This window comes from Carcharodon carcharias, chromosome 8, assembly GCF_017639515.1.
Source record: "Carcharodon carcharias isolate sCarCar2 chromosome 8, sCarCar2.pri, whole genome shotgun sequence".
Taxonomy (NCBI): Eukaryota; Metazoa; Chordata; class Chondrichthyes; order Lamniformes; family Lamnidae; genus Carcharodon; species Carcharodon carcharias.
Window position 1 is genome coordinate 88,274,411 of NC_054474.1, and position 26,864 is coordinate 88,301,274.

A 26,864-nucleotide genomic window follows, 5' to 3' on the forward strand; every position below is an offset into this window, starting at 1 on the left:
GCTGTTGTGGCCGCAGTGTTTACGTGGGCTGGTCCGGTTCAGTTTCTGGTCAATAGTAACCCCCAGGATGTAGATAGTGGATCAGTGGGTTGTCTTGACTTTAATGAGAAGGTTGAGATAAATGCTTACCACGTTTGATCTGAACTTTCCATTTAGCTATGAAAGGCTTGATTATAAATGCATGTCATTGTTAATAATTCCCTTTTAATTTTTGTGTTTGTGCCTCAGGCTGCTGAATACAACATTTTTGAAGGAACAGAGTTGTGTGGGGCTCCTGTAGTCGTCATTAGTCAGGGGAAGATTGTGCTCGAAGATGGAAACCTGCACGTAACTCCGGGAAATGGCCGCTTTATTCCCTGCAAGCCATTTTCAGACTATGTACACAAGCGTATCAAGGCACGGAAACAGGTAAGGAGCCCACTGTCTGTGTGAATGGCTCAGGATCGGCATGGCTTGCGTATTTCTACAACTTGCACCACTCCGGAATTGGCAGCTATGCCTTCAGCTGGAGATACCCGAGGGTCTGGACTTCTCTCCTTCCTAAGGCTCTACATCTCTCTACCTCTCCTTCAAGCCTAGTTTTTTCACCAAGCTTTTAGTTACCTATCCTATTAATCTCACTATGTGGCTCAATGCCAGATTTTGTCTTGTGAGTCTCCTGCGAAGCCCCTGGGGAATTTAATTGCAGACTGTTGTTGCTGGGATTTAAGTAAAGGGGGATGGCCAGCACATGAAGCTGTCACACTGCTTCCGCTCGAGCAGTGGAGAAACCCAGCAGGAAAATGGTAGATTTTGTCTTCCCTGATTTGTGTTGTGTCTGCAGCAACTTGGAGTTGATTGATATTGAGTGTGAAATGCTGGCCAGGGTAACATTAGGAATAAGTTGGGTGATGTATTAAGTAAATGACACAAGAAGCTCATTGCTCAGCATTGAAGCATGGTGGCTCGAGTGTAGTTTCTCCAATGGTGACTACACAACTACTGCCCTCTGAGGATTTCATCTGCCGCTCGTAGATTCGGAAAATACCTGTAAAGGCATTCAAGATTCCTTGTCTTATGTTTTACCAATTTCCGCAGGTAAACTCAACTTTTTAAATTGACTCCTGGCCATTTTTAACAGACTTATATGGATTTGTGAACTGGTTTTCCAATTATATGATTTCTTCTGAGAACTGACTAAGCATCTCTAGTAGAGGCAGAAGGAGACAGCCAGGATGGCTTCTGGTGCTGGGGTGTTGTGTTTGGGCTAAGTCAGGACAGGGGCAGAAACTGGGACAGGACCATTTGTCCACGCTCCCTATCTCTCTTCTTACTTGTAAACATTTGCCAGCAAGGGGGAGGGGGAGGGGTGGGTGGGGGATGCAAATACAGGAATATCACATGATGCCATATTTACACTCATGCCAGAACAAGTTGCAAGGACCTACATTCACCCTGTGATGTAAGATAACCAACTAGTCCTGGACTTCTACCAGGTGGTCACATGACTTCCAACCTCCAACTGCCCATTGCAGCCGCAGTTGGTTGCCCACCATGCCCACCCCCAACCGCCACCTATGGCCAATTGGATAGAAAACAGACTCCTCAGTACCCAATTGGATAAGAATGTCGAGTCTGTCCTTTGAGTGAAATTAGGAAACACCCTTTTGTTGGTAGAAGTTTACAACTCTTTTGTTTTTATTCTTTCATGTGAGACAAGTGTCGCTAGCTAAGACAGCATTTATTGTACATCCTTAGTCGCCCTTAAGGAGGTGATAGTGAGTTGCCCTCTTGAACCACTGCAGTCCATGTGGTGTAGGTACACCCACAGTGCTGTTAGGAAGGCAGTTCCAGGATTTTGATCCAGCAACAGTGAAGGAACGGTAATATATTCCAAGTCAGGATGGTGAGTGACTTAGAGAGGAACTTCCAGGTGTTGGTCCCATCTATCTGCTACCTTTGTCCTTCTAGATGACAGTGGTTGTGGGTTTGGAAGGTGCTGTCGAAGGAGCCTTGGTGCTTTCCTGCAGTGCATTTTGTTGATGGTACACACTGCTGCCATTTTGCATTGGTTGCGGAGAGAATGAATGTTTGTGGATGTGGTGCCAACCAAGTGGGCTGCTTTGTCCTGGATGGTGTCAATTATCCAGGAAAGTTGAGAGAATTCCATCACACTCCTCACTTGTGCCAAGTAGATGGTGGACAAGCTTTGGGGAGTCAGGTGGTGAGTTAATCTTGGCAGAATTGCCAGCCTCTGACCTTCTCTTATAGCCACAGTATTTATATGGCTAATCTATTTCAGTTTCTGGTCAATAGCAACCTCCAGGATGTTGATAGTGGGAGATTCAGCAATGGTAATGCCCTTTGAATATCAAGCGGAAATGATTGGATTCTTTCTTGTTGGAGATGGTCGTTGCCTGTCACTTGTCAACCCAAGCTGCATTTGGACATGGACTGCTTCAGTATCTGGAGAGTCGCGAATGATGCTGAACATTGCCCAATCATGTACAGACATCCCCACTTCTGACATTACGATGGAAGGAAGGTCATTGATGAAGTAGCTGAAGGTAGTTGGGCCGAGGACACTACCCTGAAGAACTTTTTCAGCAATGATGATTATCCTCCAACAACCACGACTATCTTCCTTTGTGCTAGGTATGACTCCAGTTAGTAGAGTCCTGATTCTCATTGACTCCTGGTTTTGCGAGGGCTCCTTGATGCCACACTCTCATATGTGGCCTTGATGTGAAGGGCAGTCACTCTCACCTCACCTCGGGAGTTTAGCTTTTTTGTCCATGTTTGTACCAAGGCTGTAATGAGGTCAGGAGCTGAGTGGCCCTGGTGGAAGCCAAACTGAGCACCAGTGAGCAGCTTATTGCTGAGCAAGTGCAGCTTGACAGTACTATCAATGACAGTTTCCATCACTTTGCTGATGACCGAGAGCAGACTGATGGGGTGGTGATTGGCAGTGTTGGATTTGTCCTGCTTCTTGTGGACAGGATATACCTGAGTAATTTTCCACATAACTGGGTAGATGTCAGTGTTGTAGCTGTACTGGAACAGCTTGGTTAAGGGTGTGGCAAATTCTGGGGCACAAGTCTTCAGTACTATTGCCAGAATACTGTCAGGGCCCATAGCCTTTACAGTATCCAGAGCCTTCAGCTGTTTCTTGATATCATATGGAGTGAATCAAATTGGCTGAAGACTGGCACCTGTGACCCTCATGCACTCTTCATTGAACCAGATTTGATATCCTGGCTTGATGGCAATAGGAGAGTGGAGAATATACCTGGTCATGAGGTTACAGATTGCGTTCGAGTATAATTCTGCTGCTGCAGATGGCCCAAAGTGCCCTATGGATGCACAGGTTTGAGTTGCTAGCCCTGTTCGAAGTCTATCCCATTTAACACAGTGGTAGTGCCACCCATCACAATGGAGGGTTGCGAACCTCAGTGTGAAGGCGGGACTTCGTCTTCACAAAGACTGTGCGGAGGTTACTCTTACTGATACTGTCATGGAAAGATGCATCTGCGGCAGGCAGATTGGTGAGGATGAGGTCAAGTATGTTTTTCTCTCTCTTTGGTTCCCTCACTATCTGCCACAGACTCAGTCTAGCAGCTATGTCCTTTAGGACTCAGTCAGCTCAGTCAGTAGTGAGCCACTTTTGGTGATGGACATTGAAGTCCCTTACCCAGAAGACAATCTGCGCCCTTGCCATCCTCAGTGCTTCCTCCAAGTGGTGTTCAACATGGAGGAGCACTGATTCATTCCACAAATGACAATTATTGCTATCAATTGTTAATCTTAAAATGAAGGTTGACAGATTTTTGTCAACCAAATGTCTTAAGGAATCTGTGACAAACACAGGTATGTGGAGTTAGATTGCAGATCAGCCATAATCACATTGAATGGCGGTATAGGCACCATTGAATGACCTACTCCTGTCCCTATGTTCCTATGATACATACTGACGAATGACATTTCCTTAATATTGTTCCCAGAAGAGGGCAACCAAAATTCCTAGGCCACCACCTGATAGCTGAAGTCCCATGTACCAAATTGTGAGTTTGAGTGTCAGATTTGCTAAGCGTTCCAAACAGTCTGCTTTGAACCAGTTCAGCCTGGTGTGTTTGTGAGGCCTGACTTGTATTTCTCGAATAATTCCCCTTGCTGGAATGTCAGGGAGAAGTTATGAGGATGCTGGACAATACAGGAGATGACAAGAGCCAGTTTTTACTGCTCCTAATCCTCTGCCTCTCCCAGCGTATTGGTCAAATGCAGTTGACAACGATGTTTGCGTGTGTGTATGTTTCTTGCTCTTCTCTTGCATTCCCCTCCCCCAGCACTGTTATGTTCCACACATCCCAAGATGCTGAGTGTTTGCGTGAGAGATCAAGAAAGATAAACAATGTCAAAAAGAATAACCAGCACAGGGCCCATGCCTAAAACAGGAAAAGATCTCCAAATGCCTGCTCACTCTTCACCCATTAATTCCACTCACTGACAAAGACTATTTTTGTTGTAACCTCATTCTCAAAATAATTTCAAGATTACTGGGACCCCTGCCCCTCCCATTAGATAAAGTTATTGAAAGCTTTCTTAAACTAGTGTGAGGCGAGTTTAATTTTTGAATCCTTTATGGACAAAAGCACAACCAAATGTTTCATAATTCAGAAGAGGATTTTGTTCTACCTTAACTTTATTTGCGAGAAACCACTGGATTTGATTCCCCTACAGTGTGTGCAGGGCCCGGCGTTCCCCTATAGTGTGCACATGCAGGGCTTCCATCTCTTCCCATAACATTCAGAGTCAAAACACAACTAATATTCAAGGCTTGTCGAAAACCAACACTTCACAAACTCATTTGTGAAGCCTGATATACGAACAAGAAGCAGGAGTAGGCCATTCAGCCCCTCGAGCCTGCTGCATTTAATAACAGCATGGCTGATCTGATAGTAACCTCAAGTCTGCATCCCGCCTACCCCCGATAACCTATCACCCCCTTGCTTACCAAGAATCTATCCACTTCTGCCTTAAAAATATTCAAAGACTCTGCTTCCACCGCCTTTTCAGGAAGAGAGTTTCAAAGACCCACAGCCCTCTGAGAGAAAAAATTTCACCTCACCTCCATTTGAAATGGGCGACCCCTTATTTGTAAACAGTGACCCCTAGTTTTAGATTCTCCCATAAGAGGAAACATCCTCTCCACATCCACCCTGTCAAATCCCCTCAGGATCTTATTATGTCTAGCGCTCAGAAGTAGGAACAGGAGGAGACCATTTCGATCTTCCTGCCTGTTACAGAGGTCATGGCCGATCTACAACCTAAATACGTACATCTGCCTTCGCACCATTTCCCTCAATACCTGTGAACAAAGTCAATCAATCTTAGTTTTAAAATAACAATCGATCTAGCATCAATTGTGGTTTGCAGAAGTGAGTTTTAAACTTCTTTGTGTGTAGAAGTGTTTCCTATACCCCTGAACGGTCCTGTTCTAATTTTTAGACTGTGCTGCCTTGTAGACTCCCCAACTGACGGAAATAGTTTCATTCCATCTACCTTACGTGTTCTACTTAATATATTGAAAACTTTGATCAGATCATTCCTTAATTTTAAATTGCTGGAGCTGGTTTGTGTAATCTCACTTTATGATTTAATCCTCGAATCCATCATTCTGATATCACTCCAGGTTTGCCTTCCAATTTACAGGAATAATATGTATTAATTCCAGCAACAAACACAAAGTACATAGATATGATAAACTGATCCAGCGACATCTGGATCCTGGGTTGTAATAGTGTTTGTAACGTCCCTTAGACTATGTGCTACGTTCAGTCCTTGTTGATTCCTGCTATTAGATAGCCCCATGTTTGACATGCCCCTGTAAATTGCCCATTTGTAACTTGCTCCAGTTGCACAGTGTTTGGTATGCTTCAGTCTAGATTGTGCCATGTGCTGTAATGTTTCAGTCTGCAAATTTTACCACATGTAACATTCTCCCCACCTGTACATTGTTCCATATGTGACCTTTGTTTCTGTCTTCTGCCCTGGAGGAATTTTAAGCCCCAAAAATGGTTGAGTTTGGGTCAGGTCTCCCACTCTTCCTGTAGCCCACCAACTCCCCCCACCAAGGCCTCTCCCAAAGCTTCCAACAAGACCCCTAAGATCCTCTCCCACTCTCCCACTCTCTCTCTCTCTCTTTCTCTCTCTCTCTCTCTGTCTCTTTCTCTCTGCACACCAAGGCTTCTGATCTCCCACCCACTCTCCGGAGGGGCCTGTGATTCCCCTCCTGAGGCCTGCAACTCGCCCCATGTGCTTTCGGAATGACCCCTTCCCTCTCTGCCCCGCCCTGCCAACACTCCCTGGAGTGCCGGTGCTGGGATCAACCCCTTCCCATCTGGGAGAACAGCTGTACTCGATCCAGCAGTGTCCCCCCAGACTGCTCATCGTTTGACAGGAAGCCAAGCCTGTCATACTCCATAAAAGGGGAACCCTGACTTCTCTGCTTTACTGCCCCCACCCCTCACCTTGCTCCTGTTAGCTGGTGGATCCTTTAAGTTAAAACTCCATACCGCCTCCCCCTCAAGCCTGTGTTTCATTTGTCACAGGTCACATCTTCTGTGCTTGGCTTGAACTTGTATTCAACAGTGAACATCATAAATGCCTTTTATGATAATCATTAGATTATTTCAACATTGATGGACATATTAATGGATCGTTCTTAAAATGTGTGGGAGAAATCATCTGAACTTCAGTTTTCAATAATATACTGTTTTTTTTATTTGAAGCTAGCAGCACTTGAAGTTTTGATTTAAAATTAACAGCAAGTAGGGCAGCATTCTGAATAAACATAATTTGACAGGTTAGGCCAGTGTATCACGTTACTGATTGTTGCTGCTGATCTGGGGGTTACAGTTCACGAGAGACCGTATCCTTTGTGCTTAGGCTTTGTACATTACGACTAAACCCAATACCTCCCTCGCTCAATCCCTTTCATTTCACTTGAAGAAAAAAATGAAATGCCACCCTCCCTGCTCATTTTTCATAGCAGTAACTCTTGTCAAACAAAGCATTTATTGCCCCCCTGTGGAAAACATCAAATGAGCAAAACCCAGGGAGCTTTGAAATCCTGTATAGGCAAAGGAAGAAACGGTTTTGCGAAAGTTTTTTTCCAATCCTGGAATGTATTGGGTGACAATATATTTAATGTTAACCTCGGAGGTTTATTGTCATTTTTATCTTCGTTAGGATTTAATGGGATTCACATATTGTTAGTAACTATTGGAGCAAAGTGACCCTGGTGCCCCAGACAGCCAAAAGATTTTGTCTTCCTTTGTTAATAGAGGAGATGAATTGTCTGCTCAAGCTCATTAACATCATGCGAGGGAAGCACAACTTGCATTCTATAGCTCTGTCCGTTACTTTCAACAGTTAAGCAGCCTTTAACAAAGCTACCAGGAGCTTCCTTGATGCAGTGGTTGGCAAAATTCAATGAACTGACCCATCCAGGCAAAAAAAGATCTCCACCCAGGTTCGATTCCCAGCCTGTGCAGTGTTAATCTGTCAGGATTGTGCTCTCTGCTCCTGGGCTAGGGAAGAAAGCAATTGCCTCTGGGATTCCTGCTGCTGACCACAGTCCAGTCTTCAGCCTACTGGGGACAGTGCATGTGTGGCTGTTGGATGCGAACAGGCAATGGCTCTGATGGTATTCACTGCTTTAGGGGACACAAAAAGAATGTCCAGTTGGGCAAGGAGCCAAAGGTTGGCCAGTTGCCACAGTGTGAGGCAACGCATGCAAGAGAAGGAGAAAATAAGAGGGGCCATGAAAAAAATTACCATTCCATGATTCGAGTAGTTAATTAGACAGTGGTATTTACTGTGAAGTTCTTAGTCCCTACATTTACAGGTATAACCTGAAAAAAAAAGAGCTAAACAAAAAACAACTTCCATTTCTATAGCGCCTTTAATGAAACAAAATGTCCCAAGGTGCAGATTGGCGATTATCAGATAGATATCAAGCCAAAGGGGGACACTTTAGGACAGGTGACCAAAAGTTTGTCCACAGGGACTGTTTTTAAGGAGCATCTTAAAAAAAGGAAATAAGGATGGAGAGGATTGGGGGGAGAATTCCACAGGTTAGAGCCTGGGCTGTTGAAGGTGCCCGCTCCATTGCTGGAGTGAAGGAAGTGGGGAATTCACAATGGGCCAGAGTTAGAGAAACACAAATCTCTCAGATGTAGAGAAACGCAAATCTCTCAGATGGTTGTCAGGCTGGAGGAAGTTACAGAAATAAGGAGCATTGAGGATATGGATGGATTTAAACACAAGGATAGGATTTTAATATCAAGTTATTGCAGATGCCCTAACCATGATCATCTAAATTTCTCTTGATTTAGGGACCGAGATTAGAAAATTTCACATGTCATTGTGCTACTTAAGAAATTTGACAGAAAGAAACCAGAGGAATTATAGGCTGTTTAGCCTAACATCTGTTGTCAGAAAATTACTGGAGTCTTTAAATAAGGCTAGGGTGACTGAACACATATATGGACTTCCAGAAAGCATTTGCCAAAGAGACTGTGAGCTAAAGATGTTGAAGCTGATAGAATCGAGGGCAAATTATTGACCTGCTTAGGAGATTGGTTGAGCAGCTGGAAGAGAGGAAGGGTAACAAGAAGGTACACTCATTGGCCGGACGTGACTAATGGTGTTGCGCAAGGATTTTTGTTGGAGCCTCAACTATTCACTGTTTCTATTAACAACTTGGGTGATGGGATAAAAGACCACATAGCCAAGTTTGTCAGAGACAAAGATAGGTTGCATTGTAAGCAGTAAAGATGGAAGCGTAAGATTATTAATATTAATAAATTAAATGAATTGGCATAACTGTAACAAATAGATTTCAGCGTAGGCTCATGCAAGGTTATCTGTATTGAGCCTAAAAAGAATTGGCCAGAGTACTTTTCAATTGGTGAAAAGCTAGAAACAATGAAGGGTCCATATATATAGTTCATTAAAATGTCATGGACTTGTACAAATAATAATGAAAAAGGCTAATAGAATGCTGCCCTTTATATCTAGGGGACTAGAATACAAAAGGGTAGAAGTCATGCCTCAGCTATACAAAGCTGTGGCTAGACCACACCTGTAGTGTTGCGAGCAGTTCTGGGTACCACATCTTAGGACAGGCATATTAGCTTTGGAGGAAGTTCAGTATAGATTTACTACAATGATGACTGGGCTCCCCAGGGTTAAGTTAAGAAGATAGATTACACCAACTTGGTTATATTCCCTGGAATTTAGAAGATTACAGGGCAATTGTATCAAAGCTGTCGAGATATTAAGAGGAACAGCTGGGATAGATAGAAACTATTTGGGAAATCTAGAACTAGGGTACACAGCCTAAAAAATTAGAGCCAAGCCTTAAAGGCTTTTTAAAAAAAAATTATGTGGCTGGGGAAGCAGTTATAACTCAATGTCAAAGTTAAAAATGTATTCAGTGGCTTCAGCTGACGCAGTGTGGATGGTTGTGATGCCACCGGGAATGGATTTCTCTGGGCAGGAGTTCAGTATTTGGGCAATGACATGACTTGAATGACCACAGTCATGATTTGAGCTGATCCTCATGTTCCACTTGTGGAGCAAGTGACCACATCTTCCCAAGTCTGTCCTCAAGCGGTTGAGGACTGTCCAGATTTCCCATGGTAGGTTGAAACCTGGGACTTTAACACTTAAGTTACCAGATTGCAGTTGGTGATTTTAGTTAACCAGGAAGTGTACAATTGAGAGGTGAGGCTGTCCAGTGGAGTGTACTTGAGTCGGGGCTACAGGATTTTAGACGAGTTGAGTGCATGGTTGTTTTTTCAGGTCCTGTGTCAATGGTGTGCTTCATTGGCTATTAGCCAGTGATGTTCTTTGAGGACGATGTTTTCCCTGCAGACATCAGGAAGTTCAGTATGTGCTATCATAGGAAGCCACTCAAGCTGTGCTCATCTCAACACCCCAGAAATATTCTTCACGACTTCCCAGAGGTGGATATTTACCACATTTGTGGAGTGGCTCCTGAGTCAGGTTGAGCAGCAGGTCTCTCTGTTGGATAGAGCAGGGCGAGTGAAGCAGTGGGTAGTGTGCGTTGGCTGTGCTTCCCAAAGTGGTACCCGCTAGTTTCTGAATCTCTGATAAGATTCACTCTCATCATGACTTGGCACCAGTGTTCTGGAGATGCTGCCAGCAGATCACTGTACAGTCAAGAGTGCTGCCTAAGTATTTTGGCATTGGGTCATGGGTGGATGGTCAACCACAGAACTGGACATGAAGTTCTTCCCTGGCCTTTGAATTCTTCAGGCAGGAAGCTAAAATGAAAGAGTTGGCGGTGTTTGGTCAAAGTCTCCATTTTCTGAAGTAGGCTTCCCGAGACCATAGATCTTCAGTGAATGTTTTCTCAATGCCCTGAAGTTCTTTAGCCAGGAAAGCCAGGGCCAAATCGTCAGCGTATGTGAAGAGCCGTGTCTTTGTGGGAGGGAGGCCACTGGTATGTATGTTGAAATGAGCTGGTGCGAGTGAAATTAGGAAACACTTCTACACACAGTGTGGTAGAAGTTTGGAACTCGCATCCACAAAAACTGATTGATGCTGGCCAAATGTTCATTGTAAATCTGAAATTGATAGATGTTTGTTTTCAAAAGGTACAGTACTGAGGGGTTTGGGGAAATGGCAGGTATGTGCAGTTAGGTCACAGTTCAGTCATAATGGCATTGAATGGCAGAATAGACTTGAGGGGCTAAATCAACCACTCCTGCTCTGTTTTCCTAGGGTGGGCCAGGAGCCAATGCAAAGAGTTGAAGGAGTATACTGGTGAAAAAGGTTTCTAGGAAAATGGTTGAGAGAACACACTGCCATATAAATGCAGAGTCAACTGGGAGTGTTTAAAAGGAACATAAAAATATACTCCAGAAAAAGAATATTAAAGAATATAGTGAAAGACTGGGGGAATTGGATTGAGAAGATAACAAGTGGGCATGTTTAATAAAATAGCAAAGTGGGCTTGATGGGCTGAACAACCTTTTCAGCTTCCTACATTTCTAGTTGAAGTAAAGCACAACGGGGCAAAGTAATCTATTCCATATGTAAACAGATGTTTCAGCGCTTTAGAATGTAATACTCTGCAAATGTGCGGCTCCGACATGGTGTCAGCACCTTTCAGTCCTGAGAGCAGATGGAGGAAAAAGTTCAAAGGATATTTTTTCCCCAAATTGATGTACAGCTACACTATATATGGAGCCCATTCTTGCACAGCAGTAACAGGGCAAAAATGCAATTGCGAAACATTCCTGAGCAAAGAGCCTGGAGCACTCCTCAATCTATTAGGGTGCATTACTCATGTCGGTAGCTGCCACTTCAGCTTGGTTTCCTTAATCCAGTAGGAAAGTTAGATCAGTTAGTTCTGACGTTTAGGCTACAGGCTTTCTTTAGGAAGCATAGCATAACATAGCACAGCTATGCCCAAATATAATCAGTGTTTAGTTAGTTATTTCCATGTTTAATTCCTTTTTTCTTTTAAGACTCAGAAAAACCTTTGCTCCACTTAAAATAAGTGAATAGCACCTCTGGGGAAAATGGGCAGCACATGGGTTTAAAAAATATTCCCCTTCTCTTAAAAGTTGCGCACACCATGTGACATAGTATGGAAGCACGTATACAGGGAGGTCATTATGTTTATGACTCAGGTGGAAATACCACCACTCTGCCACTGGTCAGTCTTTCCAGACTGGAATCATCACCGGATATCAACTCAGTGTCTAGAGAGCATATTGTAGTCTTCACTTGGACAGGCTATCTGGAGTGGTGCCTGAACCCTTCGCTTTCTGACTCAGGAGGAGGAGTTACTATAATGAACTAAAGACTTGCTTCGTTTCGATGAGTAGGGGGGAAAGGACTGAAAGCTCAAAGCATCAACGGGTGTCTATGGATGCGAGTTCCAAACTTCTACCACACTGCGTGTAAAAGTGTTTCCTAATTTCACTCGCACCAGCTCATTTCAACATATGTACCAGTGACCACCCTCCCACAAAGACACGGCTCTTCACATATGCTGACGATTTGGCCCTGGCTTTCCTGGCTAAAGAACTTCAGGGCATTGAGAAAACATTCACTGAAGATTTATGTTCTCGGGAAGCCTACTTCAGAAAATGGAAACTTTGACCAAATACCACCAAGTTTGTCGTTTTAGCTTTCCGCCTGAAGAACTTGAAGGCCAGGGAAGAACTTCATGTCCAGTTCTTAAGAAAAATATTTTCTTAAATGTTTAAACAATAGTTTCCAGGCTACGACTGGCATTAACAGGAACTGCCGATGTCTTGTTGTGCACCATTGTCCGCTGTGTGTGGCCTCTGCAGCTGCGGAGTCAGCAATCGCAGTTAATTAATTAGCTCAAATGTAATTGCAAGTCTCTTTGGAGGCTCTTACCTCAGATGCTTGGATTTCTACATTACGCCTCTTTACTTTGGAAGTTGCTGACTGAAGGGCCTCAAGGGGCAGGCTGTTAACTGGCCTTTTGACCAAGTTGGTTTTCCTTCCTGCCCTCACAAGGATGTCCAGGGATTGTAATGATCCATCTCAAGTGACGGTATACCATGAAACAGTGACTTGACATCAGCAGTGGGCTGAATGACATCCAGAGGAAGTTGAATTGGTGGTTGGGGGGGGGGGGGGGGGGGGGCGGGTGCAAGTTGGTGGTGTGGGTGTGATCAGAGGAAGTCTGCATGTGGAGGATGGATCACAGTTAATGCCCAGGTTAACGAGCATTCAAACTTAGACATTAATCATTGTTGGTTAGTGGCCCAGTCACACACATAGTTGGGAATGGAGAGGGTTTGGGTGGGTGCATGAGGCATGATTCAAGATTTGGGTTGAGTGGATGTAATCCATGAAATAAAATATCAGGATCATTTCCCATCAATCCCTTCCATTCCCCTTCTCCCCCCCCACCCCCCACCACCACCACCAGCCCACCACCTCCCCCGGTGATGCTTTACTTGTCATAATACTAAATGGGATTGGAACTTTTTGACTTTGCCTAGTACTTGTATTGGGGGAGGTGAGTGAGTGACTGCAGTTTTAGATTACAACTGCACACCAACATCTGACACCATTCTTATTTAAAAACAGTTACAATGACTCCTTTCATATCCTTAGGGTCATTGCTCTGGCACAATGTCTTGGTTGTTACGAACCTCTTTTGGAGATGTTATTTCCTTTAATTAAATCTTTAAAAGTACATGTAAAAGATTTTGGACGAGTACCATCACACTTCTTTTTGCAATTCAAAAAAGAGTTGCATGAAATTTTATACTTTTTTTTAACCTTAAGGCGTTGTTATCTCGTCAAGACACGCTTTGGAAGAACATCTTGTAATTGAGAAGTTGTGCACTGCTGAATGTGACAGAGGGCGAAAGAGATCTGTGCATTTCAGGACCTGATCTATTGTACAAGCTTTCAAGTTGCTGGCTGGAAATGTTCTGCAAGTGGCCATTTTGTGTAGACCTTTCCCATCATGTGACATTGCGAAATGCCGCTCCTAGTGTTACACAACTTCATGTCTCATGATGTCATGGGGCATGGACGCGTTCCACCATAATGTCTGCTGCCTGATACCCTTTAACCAGCGTCATTGAAGCAACAATTGCCATTGAGGTAGTTAACCTTACAGGCACAACGCCATGTCACCAGGGCAGCTTCTCCTTGGGCTGGGGTTGTCAACTCTGAGTATGCAACCAGATACCACCCACTCCCACAGTCTCAATACATCAATCCTTGTGGCACACTCACTCACCAATTGAATAGTGAACACACCCAGTTATCCAATTGAATAATCCTTTTCTGTTGGTTAATGAGCCATTTTTTTTCCAATCTCGAGCTATCTTTATGAATTAATGAAAATGTTCAAAGAAAATGAAATGAAAATTATGATTCCTTTTAATGTCCTGGTATCACTCTTTGGATTGCTCATCATAATGTCCTGGAGATTAATCTTTAATTCCTTAAGATTCCTACTGAGAGTTAGCAACCCTATCTTAGGCAAAGGGTGAGCCGAGAGCCAAATGAGTGACTTTGCACGTCTATCTAAATGTTTTTGTAACCCATGGTTCCTACACAGTTTTGGGAGATGGGGCTTTTGGGGCACTAGCAGCAATGAAAGGGCTGCTGCTTACCTATATAATAGTACAATATTTCTGTCAACTGTTTTGGCACAATGACTTCTCCAATACAACATCCTTTGGATATCAAAGAATTGAGGACCAATGGTCGTGGATGTCTCCATTAGGCAGAGAGGAGGAGCAAGATTAAAATATTTCCCTTGGACAACCCTAAGATCTCTGCTCAGCCATTCCAGGTGTGTTATTGAGGTGGCCTCTAATTTGCGTGGGAATTTGCCCCTTGATGGGTTTTGTGCAGCCTTGAAGGCTGTGTAGGTTCCCACAGTGCACCTTGCATTTCCCAGTCATATTGTCCTCCATCTTAGCCCCCATGCTTTGAAATACAAGATGGCAAGTTAATATTACATGTTCTCTTTAGTTACATGATCGAAAATTATATATTCTGTTGGGTTCAATAATGGTACTGAGGGTACCATTAAACAGAGCTTTGTTTCAGGCACACTTTGGGGCAGGATTTTATGTTGACCTATCTGCCCCTGGAAAACAGCTGTTTGAACTCTGTATTAATCTGTTTCATTCATAGAGATGGGTAGCTCCAATAAAATAAAATTTACACAGTGTAATGTGTATTCGGGTGGTGACAGTGGAGCTTTGTGTTTGCAGCAATGGTTTGCACCTTCTGAATATTCAAGTATTTCAGTGAGCTCGCTGGTGTGTTGGACCTGGCGTATGTAGAGCTGGGCCTAGGAGGTGGCAGTGCTGGGCACCTCAGGAATGGAAAGGTCGCCACCTGCTTGTATAATGACATGATGTTTTCAGGGATACTGTTTTTGACTCACATACACACACAATGTCAAGATTTTTAAGGGGTAAGGGCTTCAACAACTCTTGAATACCCACACTCATTTAGATCTTTCTTCTCCTTTACCTTTCTCTGATCCTATCCATTCCCCAACCTTGCCCTTTGTTGTGTTTTTAATATCCTCTCTGACCTCTCCCTTTCTGACCCTGAACAATTACTCCTCAGCAAAGGCCTCAGCTTTGTGCCCTTACACTCCCACTTCAATTAAATATTGAGCTCAGCACAATGCTGAACTGTTAATTTGTCAACTTCACCTCCGCACCCTCTTTTGTAGTTAGCAGGCCCTTTCTCCCATCTTCAGAATTCCCATCTTACCTGGATCTTCCCTCTGGCCTAACACCATCTCTAGATCTTTCATTAGGAACTGCTGCCATGATATCAGCAGTCTCAATTTCTCTGCTGTCCTCACTCACTCTAGCTTACCAATCCTGACATTGTTATTGTATCTGCTAACAAGGATGACACTGTTGTTATCTGGAGAAACAGCCTTTACTTTCGCAGGCTGAATTTCAATTCTCTGACACCTTTTACCTTCCGAGGGCCATTCTTTCAGCACCCAACATCTAGATATCATTTCCAAGACTGTTGCTGACCACAACTCTTCTGGGGACACACCCTGCACAGCCTTCAACCATTAAAACTGTGTTAAAAGTATTTTTTAAACTAGGTTTGGCTTTCTTCCTCTTTAATTCTGCATATTTCTTGTGTTCACCATTGATAATTTAAGAGGATGAGACATTCGGAATCATTCTGACTTTGGCCAATGCTGTAATGCATGTGCTGTCCAATCAGCAGCATGCTGTACATCTCTCCTGATTTTCATTCCTGTTGTCCACTTCACACTTGGCCAAAGTTAAAATGACTCCTCAAGCCCCCAGTCTGGTCTGTCCAAATTGGATGTGCCTTCTTCCAATTAAGTTTTTCCTTTCATTTTTAAAAATTATCTAGCCAGCCACAAACAACTGCCGATCTCTCATCATGTTGTGTCCCTGATGACCGTCCAGCATAGAGTCTTGCTGCTGTGGTCCACAGCAATAGAGCCAGTGCTTTGTCAATTGGGAAATTTGCCCTGGCCTGAAACTTTTTTTTTCCCTCTGAAGCCTGAAGCCATTTAAAACATTGAGCTGAGAGCCATAAATCTGCAATCTCCCTGCTTACCTGTAATTACTGAGCTCCACTGCAAGAAGTGCATGTTTGGCAGGAAAATGATTTCCATATCTAGTATGCAACTCGACTTAATTCATGACGTTTGATATGAGCTAAGATGCATTGAGTGTTACAGTAGTAAAGACCTGAGGGGTGTATTTTCAATTCTCTACATCCCAGTGCAGTGATACTTCCCCATGGAGCATAGGTTGGGAAACTATGCACTTGCAGCCAATGCATTTTGAGAGTAGGAAATCAGACGATTTACGTTCTAGTTTCACTCTGGCAAGCATTTTAGAAATATCCCCATGGCAATTCAAACCAACAGGAGTGATGATTGCATCTAAATGGTACCAGTCTTTGTTCAGTGATACTTTCTCCTTTGAAGTCAGATGGCTGTGGGTTCAAGCCCCACTCCAGAGACTTCAGTGCAGTATTGAGGGAGTGCAGCACTGTTAGAAATGCCATCCTTTGGATGAGCCATTAAACTGAGGCCTCATCTACCCTCTCGGCCACACTAAACAGCAAATTATTTCTGTTTGTCTTCAGTTCCCATCACAACTTAGGCAAGTGATATGTTGGCCTTCATTGCAAGAGGATTTGAGTTCAGAAGTAGAGATGTTTCTTACTGCAGTTATACAAAGCCTTGGTGAGACCACACCTGGAGTATTGCGTGCAGTTTTGGTCTCCCTACCTAAGAAAGGATATACTTTCCATCGAGGGAATGCAGCTAAGGTTCAGTAGGCTGATACCAGGGATGGCAAGACTGTCGTATGAGGAGAGATTGGCTCGATCGGGCCTATATTCACTAGAGTTTAGAAGAATGTGAGGGGAACTGATTAAAACATATAAAATTCTAACAGGTAGACAGACTGAATGCAGGGAGGGTATTTCCCCTGGTTGGGGAGTCTGGAAGCAAGGGCCACAGTCTCAGGATACCGGATAGGCCATTTAGAACTAAGGTGAAGAAAAATTTCTTCACTCAGAGAGTGGTCAACCTGTGGAATTCTCTACCACAGAAGGCTGTGGGGGCTGGGTCACTGAGTATATTCAAGAAAGAAATTGATAATTTTTTGTATATTAGGGGTATCAAGGGGTATGGAGAGAAAGTGGGAATATTGAATGGCGGAGCAGGCTCCAAGGGTTGAATGGCCTACTCCTGCTTCTGGTTTCTATGTAACTCCATTTACTAGCTAAAAACAAAAAAATGCTGGAAAACTCAGCAGGTCTGGAGCATCCGTGGAGACCGAAACAGCGTTAACATTTCAAGTTCATATGGCTCTTCTTCCGACCTAAAGAGAAGTAGAAATATGATGGATTTTGTACTGTTTAAGAGGAATGGAGCAGGTGGAGCAAGATAGAAGGTCAGCAATAAGTAGGAGCTAAGGAGAGATTGACAAAGATGTCATGGACACAAAACAAGGGGAGTGTTAGCAGTAGTGGTAAAGACTGCCACCATTAACACTCCCTTTGTCCTGTGTCAATGATATCTTTGTCAATCTCTCCTTGGCTCCCATTTATCCATGACCTTCTATCTTGCTCCACCTGCTCCACCCCCTCTTAAGTAGTATAAAACCCATTATATTTCTACTTTTCTTTAGCTTTGAAAGAGTCATATGGACTCGAGACTGTTCTTCTCTCTCTGCAGATGCTGCCAGACTTGCTGAGTTTTTCCAGTATTCTTTATTTTTATTTGAGATTTCCAGCATCTGCAGTATTTTGCTTTTCTATTTCGTAGCTACTGATTCCATCCTTGTCCCTGGCAATTGTTTGAACCTGAACCCATCCACGCTTATAACCACTCATGCCCTCCATGCTAATCTCTGCCCCCACCTATCACCAATAATTCCTCATATCTTCCATGCCAACCTCAGCCCCTTCACCCACCCCATGGCCCTTGATACCCTCTATGCCAACTTAATGCCAACAAGTGTCAACCCATGCCCAACACCCTTTGCCCTTATACCTACCATGACAACTCACCTAGTATCCACCATGGGCAGACCTCAGGACCCATGTAGAGATTAGATAAAATTAAGTTCTAACTGTCTATTGCAGACCACTATACTGAAAAAAAAACTCATTCATAAAAGCCCCTTTACTACATTTATATTCCTTCAACTAAACAAATCCTTATAACGACAAATATTTTATTCAAGTGCACAATCCCTTATAACAACATTCATTGGAATTCATAGTCCCAATTCAAAGGGTCCATAACTACTTGTAGCTGTCAGTTAAACTGTGAAATGGCAGGGGCCCTACTGTGATAATAAATGGTTGTGAAATCAGTCATGCAACACTAATACTGTAAGGGAAACTCTCAGGCTTATGTCAACAGACAGAGTGAAATAGCAAGCAATCATTTGTTTTAAACACTCCAGATATTTTATTCCCAAGATTTTAAGGGCGTGACTTTTAAATGCTTTGATAGGTGCTTCTGACAGGTTTGTCAGTTGATTTTGACAGGTCTGTTGACTGTTTCAATGAACTTGACAGTAATGAGTTTATGCACTTTTTACGCATATTTATGCCTACTTTTAACAATTCCAAAGGGTACCTACCCTACTTCAGAAAGGTACCTGACCAAAGGTTTCTAAGACCAAGGGGGTACCTTACTTCTACACAGGGGTACCATGCGTATCCAAATGAATCACTAAGTTCAGGAATCCTCTTACCTGGTATAATCTGCACTTTGGGTTTCATACTCCTGGCCTACCAAAATCCCACTTCAGTGAAGGACAGCTGCCTCTGTGAAACACGCCCCGCCCTTTCAAAAATGGGAAGTGCCATGTTCGGGTGGGACTTAGGATTTTCAGTGGTTTCTGCTATTTTCGCCACAACTGAGGGCCTCTCTATCATGGTGGAGTCCCTGTACTCTTTGTCTCTCTGTATTGTCTCTCGCTGTTTATACTCTTTCTGTACTCTTTGTCTTCTGACTCTCTCTCTTTCTCGCTGTACTCTTTCTCTCTGTGCTCTCTTTCTGTCCCTCCCCCATTTGACCCCTCCCACTTTCCTTCCTCTCTTCTCCCTTCCCCCTCCCTCCTCTCTGCCCTCCTCTCTATCTCTTGCTTGCATCTCTCTTTCTTCTCTCTCTCTCTCTCTTTTCCCACCTTCACTGTGTGTACAGCATAGGCTGTCACACATTGGATCATTGTTAACAGGTCTAGAACCAGCTCAATCTAGTCACGTACAGACCCAGCCTACCCAAGTTATACTTGCAGTTGTGCCTAGATGGAGATGGCACAAATTCAGCAATACAAGAGCTCCCCCTGTTGATGAATTCTCAACACAAACAAAAATGAATCCAGTTTGTGCATTCTCCTCACATTAGTAAGATCCAATAGCAGATACTTAGACTTGGTGTAAACTTCAGGTGCATTGTTTAAATTAGACTTAAATAAAGCATTGCTCAGAAATATTTCAAAGCACTTCATTGCACTGAGCTTTCTTGTAGCACACCGACTCTTATGCCATCAAATGTTATAGTAACACTGCAGCTGGCCTCAACACTGTAAACTCTGTGAGAACAAAGGAACAAGAGACTATTTGACATCTCAAACCTATTCCACAATTCCGTGAGATCATGGCTGATCTCTGAATTTACTCCATAAGCCAGCTGTTGCCCATATCCCTTAATGCCTCTGGTCAGGCAAGTGGGGCAAGGTTTTTGCTCCTGGTCACTATCCACTGCTGGAAGTTTGTTTCGACATTGAATGAGAACAGGATCTGTGCTAGCCTCGAGAGGCGAGTGGCTGGCAAGCAGAGCAGCAACCCAGTCAACACCTTCAGGAAAAGGGAAATAAAATATCATTGTGCATTTGGAAATAAAGCTGCCAAGTCACTGACTATAACGACTCAAAGGGCAGTGGGTGGGATTGCAGCTTGTGTTCTGACCATTCCTTTGTTCTAATGAAAAATAAGCAAAAGCTTTCGAAGATTATTGTGGAAATTTTTGAGCAAGTCTGTTGGGTAAAGTTGTGGCTATTAGTGACCTCACTGCTATCAGGCCAATGTTTCTCAGCAGATAACTAAATGAAGGCCTAGCTTGTTTGCTTCTTCCTCCTACAATCTACAGACTGCTCAAACCCAAACCGGCATCACTTAACTTCTGCTATTTGATTTATCTTTCATTTCTCATCATCTTTTCAACCCTGGTGAGGCCTGTTCTGTGGGCCTTGGTCCTTCACCTTGAGTGTCTTAATAAAAGATAAACCCTTTTCATCAGTTCCACTTGGTGAAGATTGGAAATGACAGGTTGTTGATTCTCCCATTAACTCATCATTTATTCAGCTGTAATTCTTTCTAATCCCATTATGATTTTTCTTTTGTGTGGAACATCTGGCTTCAGTTTTCCTAGCATCGTGCTGATGGATTAACGTTAATTAGTACAGACTTGTAATAATATTTATATATGCTCCTGCCACTCAGCAAATAAATTACTGCCAGCCTATCAATACACTGCACATCTTCCAGCAGTATTTTCCATTGGGTATTGAGAGCTCATGGCAGAACTTGAGAGTTCCTATTTATCACTGAAGCCCTGTTATTTCACCAAGTTTAACCCACTGAGTGCTTGCTTTCTTCACCAATTGGAAAACATGACTGCACAATGTTCAGCACCATTCATGACTCCTCAGATACTGAAGCTGTGTACACATGCAGCAAGACCTGGACAACATTCAGGCTTGGGCTGATAAGTGGCAAGTAACATTCATGCCACACGAGTGCCGGGCAATGACTATCTCTAACAAGAGAATCCACCCATATCCCCATGACATTCAATGGCATTATCATTGCTGAATCCCACACCCATCAACATCCTGAGTGGGGCAGGAGTTATCATTAACCAGAAATTGAACTGGACAGGCCATATAAGTACTGGGCTACAAGAGCAGGTCAGAGACTGGAAATTCTAAGGCGAGTAACTCAGAGTCACAGATTTTTTTTTACAGCGCATAAGGGGGCCATTCAGCCCATCTGTCTGCATCAGTTCTCTGAATGAGCAATTTACCTAGTGCCATTCTTCTGCCTTCTCCCTGTAACCCTGCACATTCTTTCTCTTCAGATAACAGCCTAATCCCCTTTTAAATGCTTCGATTGAACACTCCACCACACTCTTAGGCAAAGCATTCCATACCTTAAACACTCGTTGTGTGAAAGGGCTTTTTTCTCATGTCACTTTTGCAAATTCCTTTAAATCTATGCCCCCTCCTCCTTGATCCTTCCACGAGTGGGAACAGTTTCTTACTATCTACTCTGTCCAGACCCCTTATGATTTTGAATACCTCTATCAAATTTCCTCTCAGTCTTCTTTTCTCAGAGGAAAACAGCTTATTTTCTCCAAGGAAGTCCCACCTTCGCCAACCTTACTTTATAAGTGAAGCTCCTCATCCCATTCTTGTGAATCGTTTTTGCACTTTCTCCAATGCCTCCACGTTTTTCCAAAGTGCGGCACCAGAACTGGTGCAGTAGTCCAGCTGAGGTCAACCTAGAGTCTTATGCAAATTCAACATAATCTTCTTGCTCTTGTACTCTATGTCCCTATTAATTAAGCTTAGGATACTATAGGCTTTATTAGCCACATTTTCAACCTATCCTGCCACCTTCCGTAACTTATGCACATATACATGCAGGTCTTTCTGCTTCTGCACTTCCTTTAGAGTTGTACCCTTTATTTTATATTGTGCATGTTTTTCCCACCAAAATGAATCACTTCATATTTCTCCCCTTAACTTCATCTGACACCCATCTGCCCATTTCACCAACTTGTCTGTGTCCTTCTGAAGTTCTATACTCCTCACGGTTCACAATGCTTCCAAGTTTCGTATAATCTGCAGACTTTGAAATTATGCCCTGTACACGAACATCTAGGTCATTAATATAGATCAAGAAAAGCAAGGTTCCCGACACTGAGCCCTGGGGAACTGAAGTACAAACTTCCCTCCAACCCGAAAAACACTTATTAACCACTACTGTCACTCAGCCAATTTTGTATCCATGTTGCTATTTTCTCTTTTATTCCATGAGCTATAACTTTGCGCACAAATCTGTTGTGCGGCACTGTATCAAATGCCTTTTTGAAGTCTATGTACACCACATCAACAAACGCTCGCTGTCACATCATCAAAAAACTCAAGCAAGTTAAACACAATTTTTCCTTAAGAAATCCATGCTGGCTTTCCTTAATTAACCTGCATTTCTCCATGTGACTATTAATTTTGTCCATGATTGTTGTTTCTATATGTTTCTGCACCACCAAAGTTAAACTGACTAGCCTGTGGTTGCTGGACTTATCTTTAAACCCTTTTTTAACACCACCTGACTCCCTAAAACCTGTCCACCATCTATAAGGCACACGTCAGGAGTGTGATGGAATACTCCCCACTTGTCTGGATGAGTACAGCTCCAACAACACTCGAAGCTCAGCACCATCCAGGACAAAGCACCCACTTAATAATCATCCCATCCAGCAACTTAAACATCCATTCCTTCCATCACCAGTGCACAGTGGCTCCAGTGTGTACTATATACAAGATGCACTGTGACAACTCACCAGTGCCCCTTTGACAGCACCTTCCAAACATATGACCACTACCATCTAGAAGAACAACGGCAACAGTCACGTGGGAACACCACCCCATGCAAATTTCCCTCCAAGCCACATACCGCCCTGACTTGGAAATATATCACTCTTCTTTCACTGTAGCTGAGTCAAAATCCTGGAACTCCCTCCCTAACAGCACTGTGGATGTTCCAACACCACGTGCTACAGTGGTTCGAGAAGGCAGCTCACCACCACCTTCTCAAGGGGCAGTTAAGGATGGGCAACAAATGCTGGCCTTGTCAGTGACGGTCGCATCCCATGAAAGAATTGTGCCCGTTCTTAACCCTCCCCTCTCAATACCAGTGCCGTGCATTTGGATGGGATGGAGCAGGGAAGGGAATGGTGCTAAACATTTAAAGCAGCACTTCTCTTCAACATTACAACATTTCATTGGCTGTAAAGCAGTTTGAGGTGTCCTGAGGTCATAAAAGGCACTACAGAAATTTTCCTTCTTTCCTTCTGGTGGGCAGTAGATGGTTAGGAAAGGAATTGAAGGTCATTGGGATGTGTGGATTGAATAACCCATGGAACACTATCACTCCTGAGGGAATTGTCAGCGTGGAAAGGGTTGTAGATGTGTAGAAATTCTTTGATTGTGCATGATGTATGTAATGACCAGGATTCACAGGTTGAATGTTGTATTTTTCTCTTATTCCATGCATTCTTATCTCTTGTTGGCTACATATTGCCCTGTATGTATTCAGAGATGGATCTGGCTCTGGCATGATCTTTTCCACCTAGGTTAATCCACTCCATATGGTAGCCATTTTGGAGAACCAAGGCAAGTTGCTCTGAAAATGCACCACCTGACAGCCGCATTGCCGGCAAAGACCTGCGGATGAGCTGCCTAACAGCTACCTTAGTGAAAGAATTAAGTGTTTGATGGCCAAGAGGTGGAAGGAGTTTCCAAGTATGTTAAGAGATAAATGATGAGAAATTCAAAAATTCAGAGATAGTAATAGTTCTTTATCCGCATCACCTTGGCAAGACCTGACCATCAACACTGTATAGCTGGAATCTACATCTAACCTATACCTTTATCTTTTCTAGTTGGCACAAGTGCGTGGTGTACCCAGAGGAATGTATGATGGCCCAGTGTATGACCTAGGAACACCCAAAGCAGGAACCCCTTCAGCATCAGCCAAGACATCTCCTTCCAAACAGCCCCAACCAGTTCGAAATCTACACCAATCTGGTTTCAGCCTTTCAGGTAAGAACTCAGTACCAGTAGGCCCATTTCTAACTCGTGATAATCCAAATAGATGGATTCTCCCATTAATGTACCATGGTATATTATTCAAAGGCCACAATAGCCAGTGGGACAACATGATGGGATTCCTGTCACTTTAAGAGAACATTGGGCTCTTGTCAGTTGGGTGCTGTACCAGCATATTTATGGCATACCTTTTATAAATCATTGCTTTGACCTTGACTAGATTATTGTGTCCCACTCTGGGGACTACACTTTTGGAAGGATATAAGAGGCTGCAGAGAAGTGATAAGTGATGCAATTTGGAATCAGAAATGAGGGAAGTCTTAAACTAAGTTGTACAATTTTAAAGGGGGTGCGGGAACAGAAAGACTTGTTTAGTTAACTTACACTTTGAAAGATGGCAAGAAAAGTTAGAAAAGCTGTTTAAAAAAAAAAATCCTTAGCTTTCATAAGAGAGGCATAGACTGCAAAAGCTAGGAGGTAATGGTAAACTCTTATAAGTTGCTGGTTAAACAGCTGGACTATTGTGACCAGTGCCCCATTTTATAAAGGATCAAGGGGACGATTAAAGGGAGATTTACTAAATTGGTACCAGGTTGTCCAGTTATATGGAGAGACAAGAAAAGCTAGGACCATCTTTCTTAAAGCAAAGAAGATTATGTGGAGATTTAATAGAAGCCTTCAAATTTTTTGAGAGGTTTTGGCAGCGTTTTTGGGGAGAATATTTCTACTGATTGGACGGTCAGTACTGAGAGAACAGAGGTTTAAGATAATTAGCAAAAGAATCATTGGGAAGATGAGATGGAATTTATTTACTCAATGAGTTGCTATGACTGAAAGTTAATAGTTACTTTCAAAAGAGAATTGGATATATAATTGTAAATGAGAAATTTGTAGGGCTACCGAGAAAGAGTGGGGGAGTGGAACTAATTGGATAGCTTTTTCAAAGAGCTAACACAGGCACAATTGGCTAAGTTGATAGATATCAGCTCTGAGAGGGAAGGTACTTTCTCTGTTTTGAATGGCAGAAGTGCTTTATTGAGGCCTTCACTAGTTGAAGGGAAGGGGAGAGCCTCTGAGGGCATTATTGTGTAGGGTGAAATCTCGAGGGATAGGAGGTCTTAAAAGGACTGGTAACTGTCCCAGTGGAGCTCTGCTAGCTTTGGATCATTGCCCATGGTTTGTGAAGGAGAGTTTGGTTTGAAGAAGGATTGATCTACTCCAGACTTTGGTGAGTATTTACTTTATATAGAAATGAAATTTTAAATGTGCTGCTTTACCATGAAATTCTTTTTCTTTCTCCTCCCCCTCTCCCTTCACTTTTGTCACTCTGTGCAAAACATAATGGAGTGTGAAGGCACACTGTCGCTACCTGACACATCAACCCTGGACTTCATGTGTGGGGGCCTAGAAATGATTGGCAGGCCCTTGGAAGCATGTGACTCCATTCTCTCCTCTGCTGCCATCCATACCTTCCTGCACTGGATAAAAATCAAGAGCATTATTTCTGGCTAATTCCCCAGCACCCCGCCCCCCCCGGTCAGCTCCCACCAACTCCCCCACCACTCGCCTTCATAGTACTGAAGCTAATATTAGTGTCCCAACTGTTGATCCAGCTGAGATCAGCTAAGTCTCAGCTCTGCGCAGTTCAGTATCACACAGTGCAGTAAATGTATTTATCCATTGATCCATTGCCATAGTTGCAAAATGGTTTTGAAGTGGAAGAATATTCTGTCCGATGCAAGATTTAATTTTTCTTCAGCTAGTGCGTGGCCTTCACTTTCCTCTTTGGTTAAAGTTTTATTTTAATTCAGGATTTGGTAGAAAGTACTGAATTAAAAAAGAATAACATTCAAGTTTAAAGTTCAAGGGTTGGCTTCTGAATGTTTCGAAGGAATGCCTCGGTGCGATATGTGGTGTTAGCCATGTGACCATAATCAGTTGGTATCAATGTTTTCCTGTTGGCTCCTCCATCTTGACCATTTTAACCATGCTTCAAGCATTTGCACGTCTGCAAAAAATAACACTGTGATATTGTACTGCAGAAGGATTAATCAAACTAACCAAATAACTCATTAAATACTTTACAGTTAGAGTTACGGGAGCAGATTTTGAGGCCAGCAGACTAGCGGATATGGGTGGGGTTGGTGGGTAGTTGCCATGAAGTTGGCGGAAGAATGGTCTACTGCACTGTTCCTGTCATCGCTGTCGCCATAGCAAACCTCTGCCTGGATTACCTCCGAGTGGCTACAGCAGCCGCCTGATTTGAATTGTTGATCCCTTTTAACGTGTGAGCCAGGATTCGATGATATGGATGGGGAACCAGCCGAAGGTGGAGTCTGCGGCTAATTGCTACATGCATTTCCATCGAGGAGCAGGAGTGTTTCTCTGGGCTCTGCAAAAACTACTGCTCAGGGGACATGTACCCCGACCGAGACCACCACTGCCTCCCTCCCTCCCCCCCACCCCGCCCCTGCCCCTGCCTCACACCTTCTCACAGACTTATCTCCTTGTGGGTTTGAGCCTTTTGATATTGCATCAATGCGGAGCTGGCATCATCACCTGTTGAATACCAATGAGGATTGGGTTTCCCACTGGGGCTTTCAGGCAACCGATGATCGCAGCTTCATGGACTGGTCAACTGAGGGGGGAATCCACCAGAGCAGTAATTTTGTTTGACCATCACTCCTGTGAAATGTCTTGGGATATTTTACTGCGTTAAATGTTGTGAATGTTGTTGATGTTTGTGTCTGTTTTTAATGAGAATGAAATTTAGACTTTTTTCATTAAAATTATTCAAAATGCCAGAGAGTACTCTGTGAAGCAATCATTTGATGAACAAACAATATCACCAAAAGTGATCATTTGAAGCTGTAATTAGAGGATAGTCTTGAGCCCTTC

The 26,864-nt window shown here is 43.3% G+C and overlaps 1 protein-coding gene across 3 annotated transcripts in view; it reads left to right on the forward strand.

The window, feature by feature from the left end:
* The window catches only part of LOC121280820 (dihydropyrimidinase-related protein 3-like), a 197,200-nt gene that overhangs the window by 164,962 nt on the left and 5,374 nt on the right, over window positions 1–26,864 (forward strand). For all 3 annotated transcript variants that reach the window (XM_041193084.1, XM_041193083.1, XM_041193085.1), the window contains exons 12-13: window positions 229–408; window positions 23,801–23,960. In XM_041193084.1, the coding sequence (XP_041049018.1) occupies window positions 229–408; window positions 23,801–23,960 (340 nt within the window). The remainder of the gene's footprint in view (window positions 1–228; window positions 409–23,800; window positions 23,961–26,864) is intronic.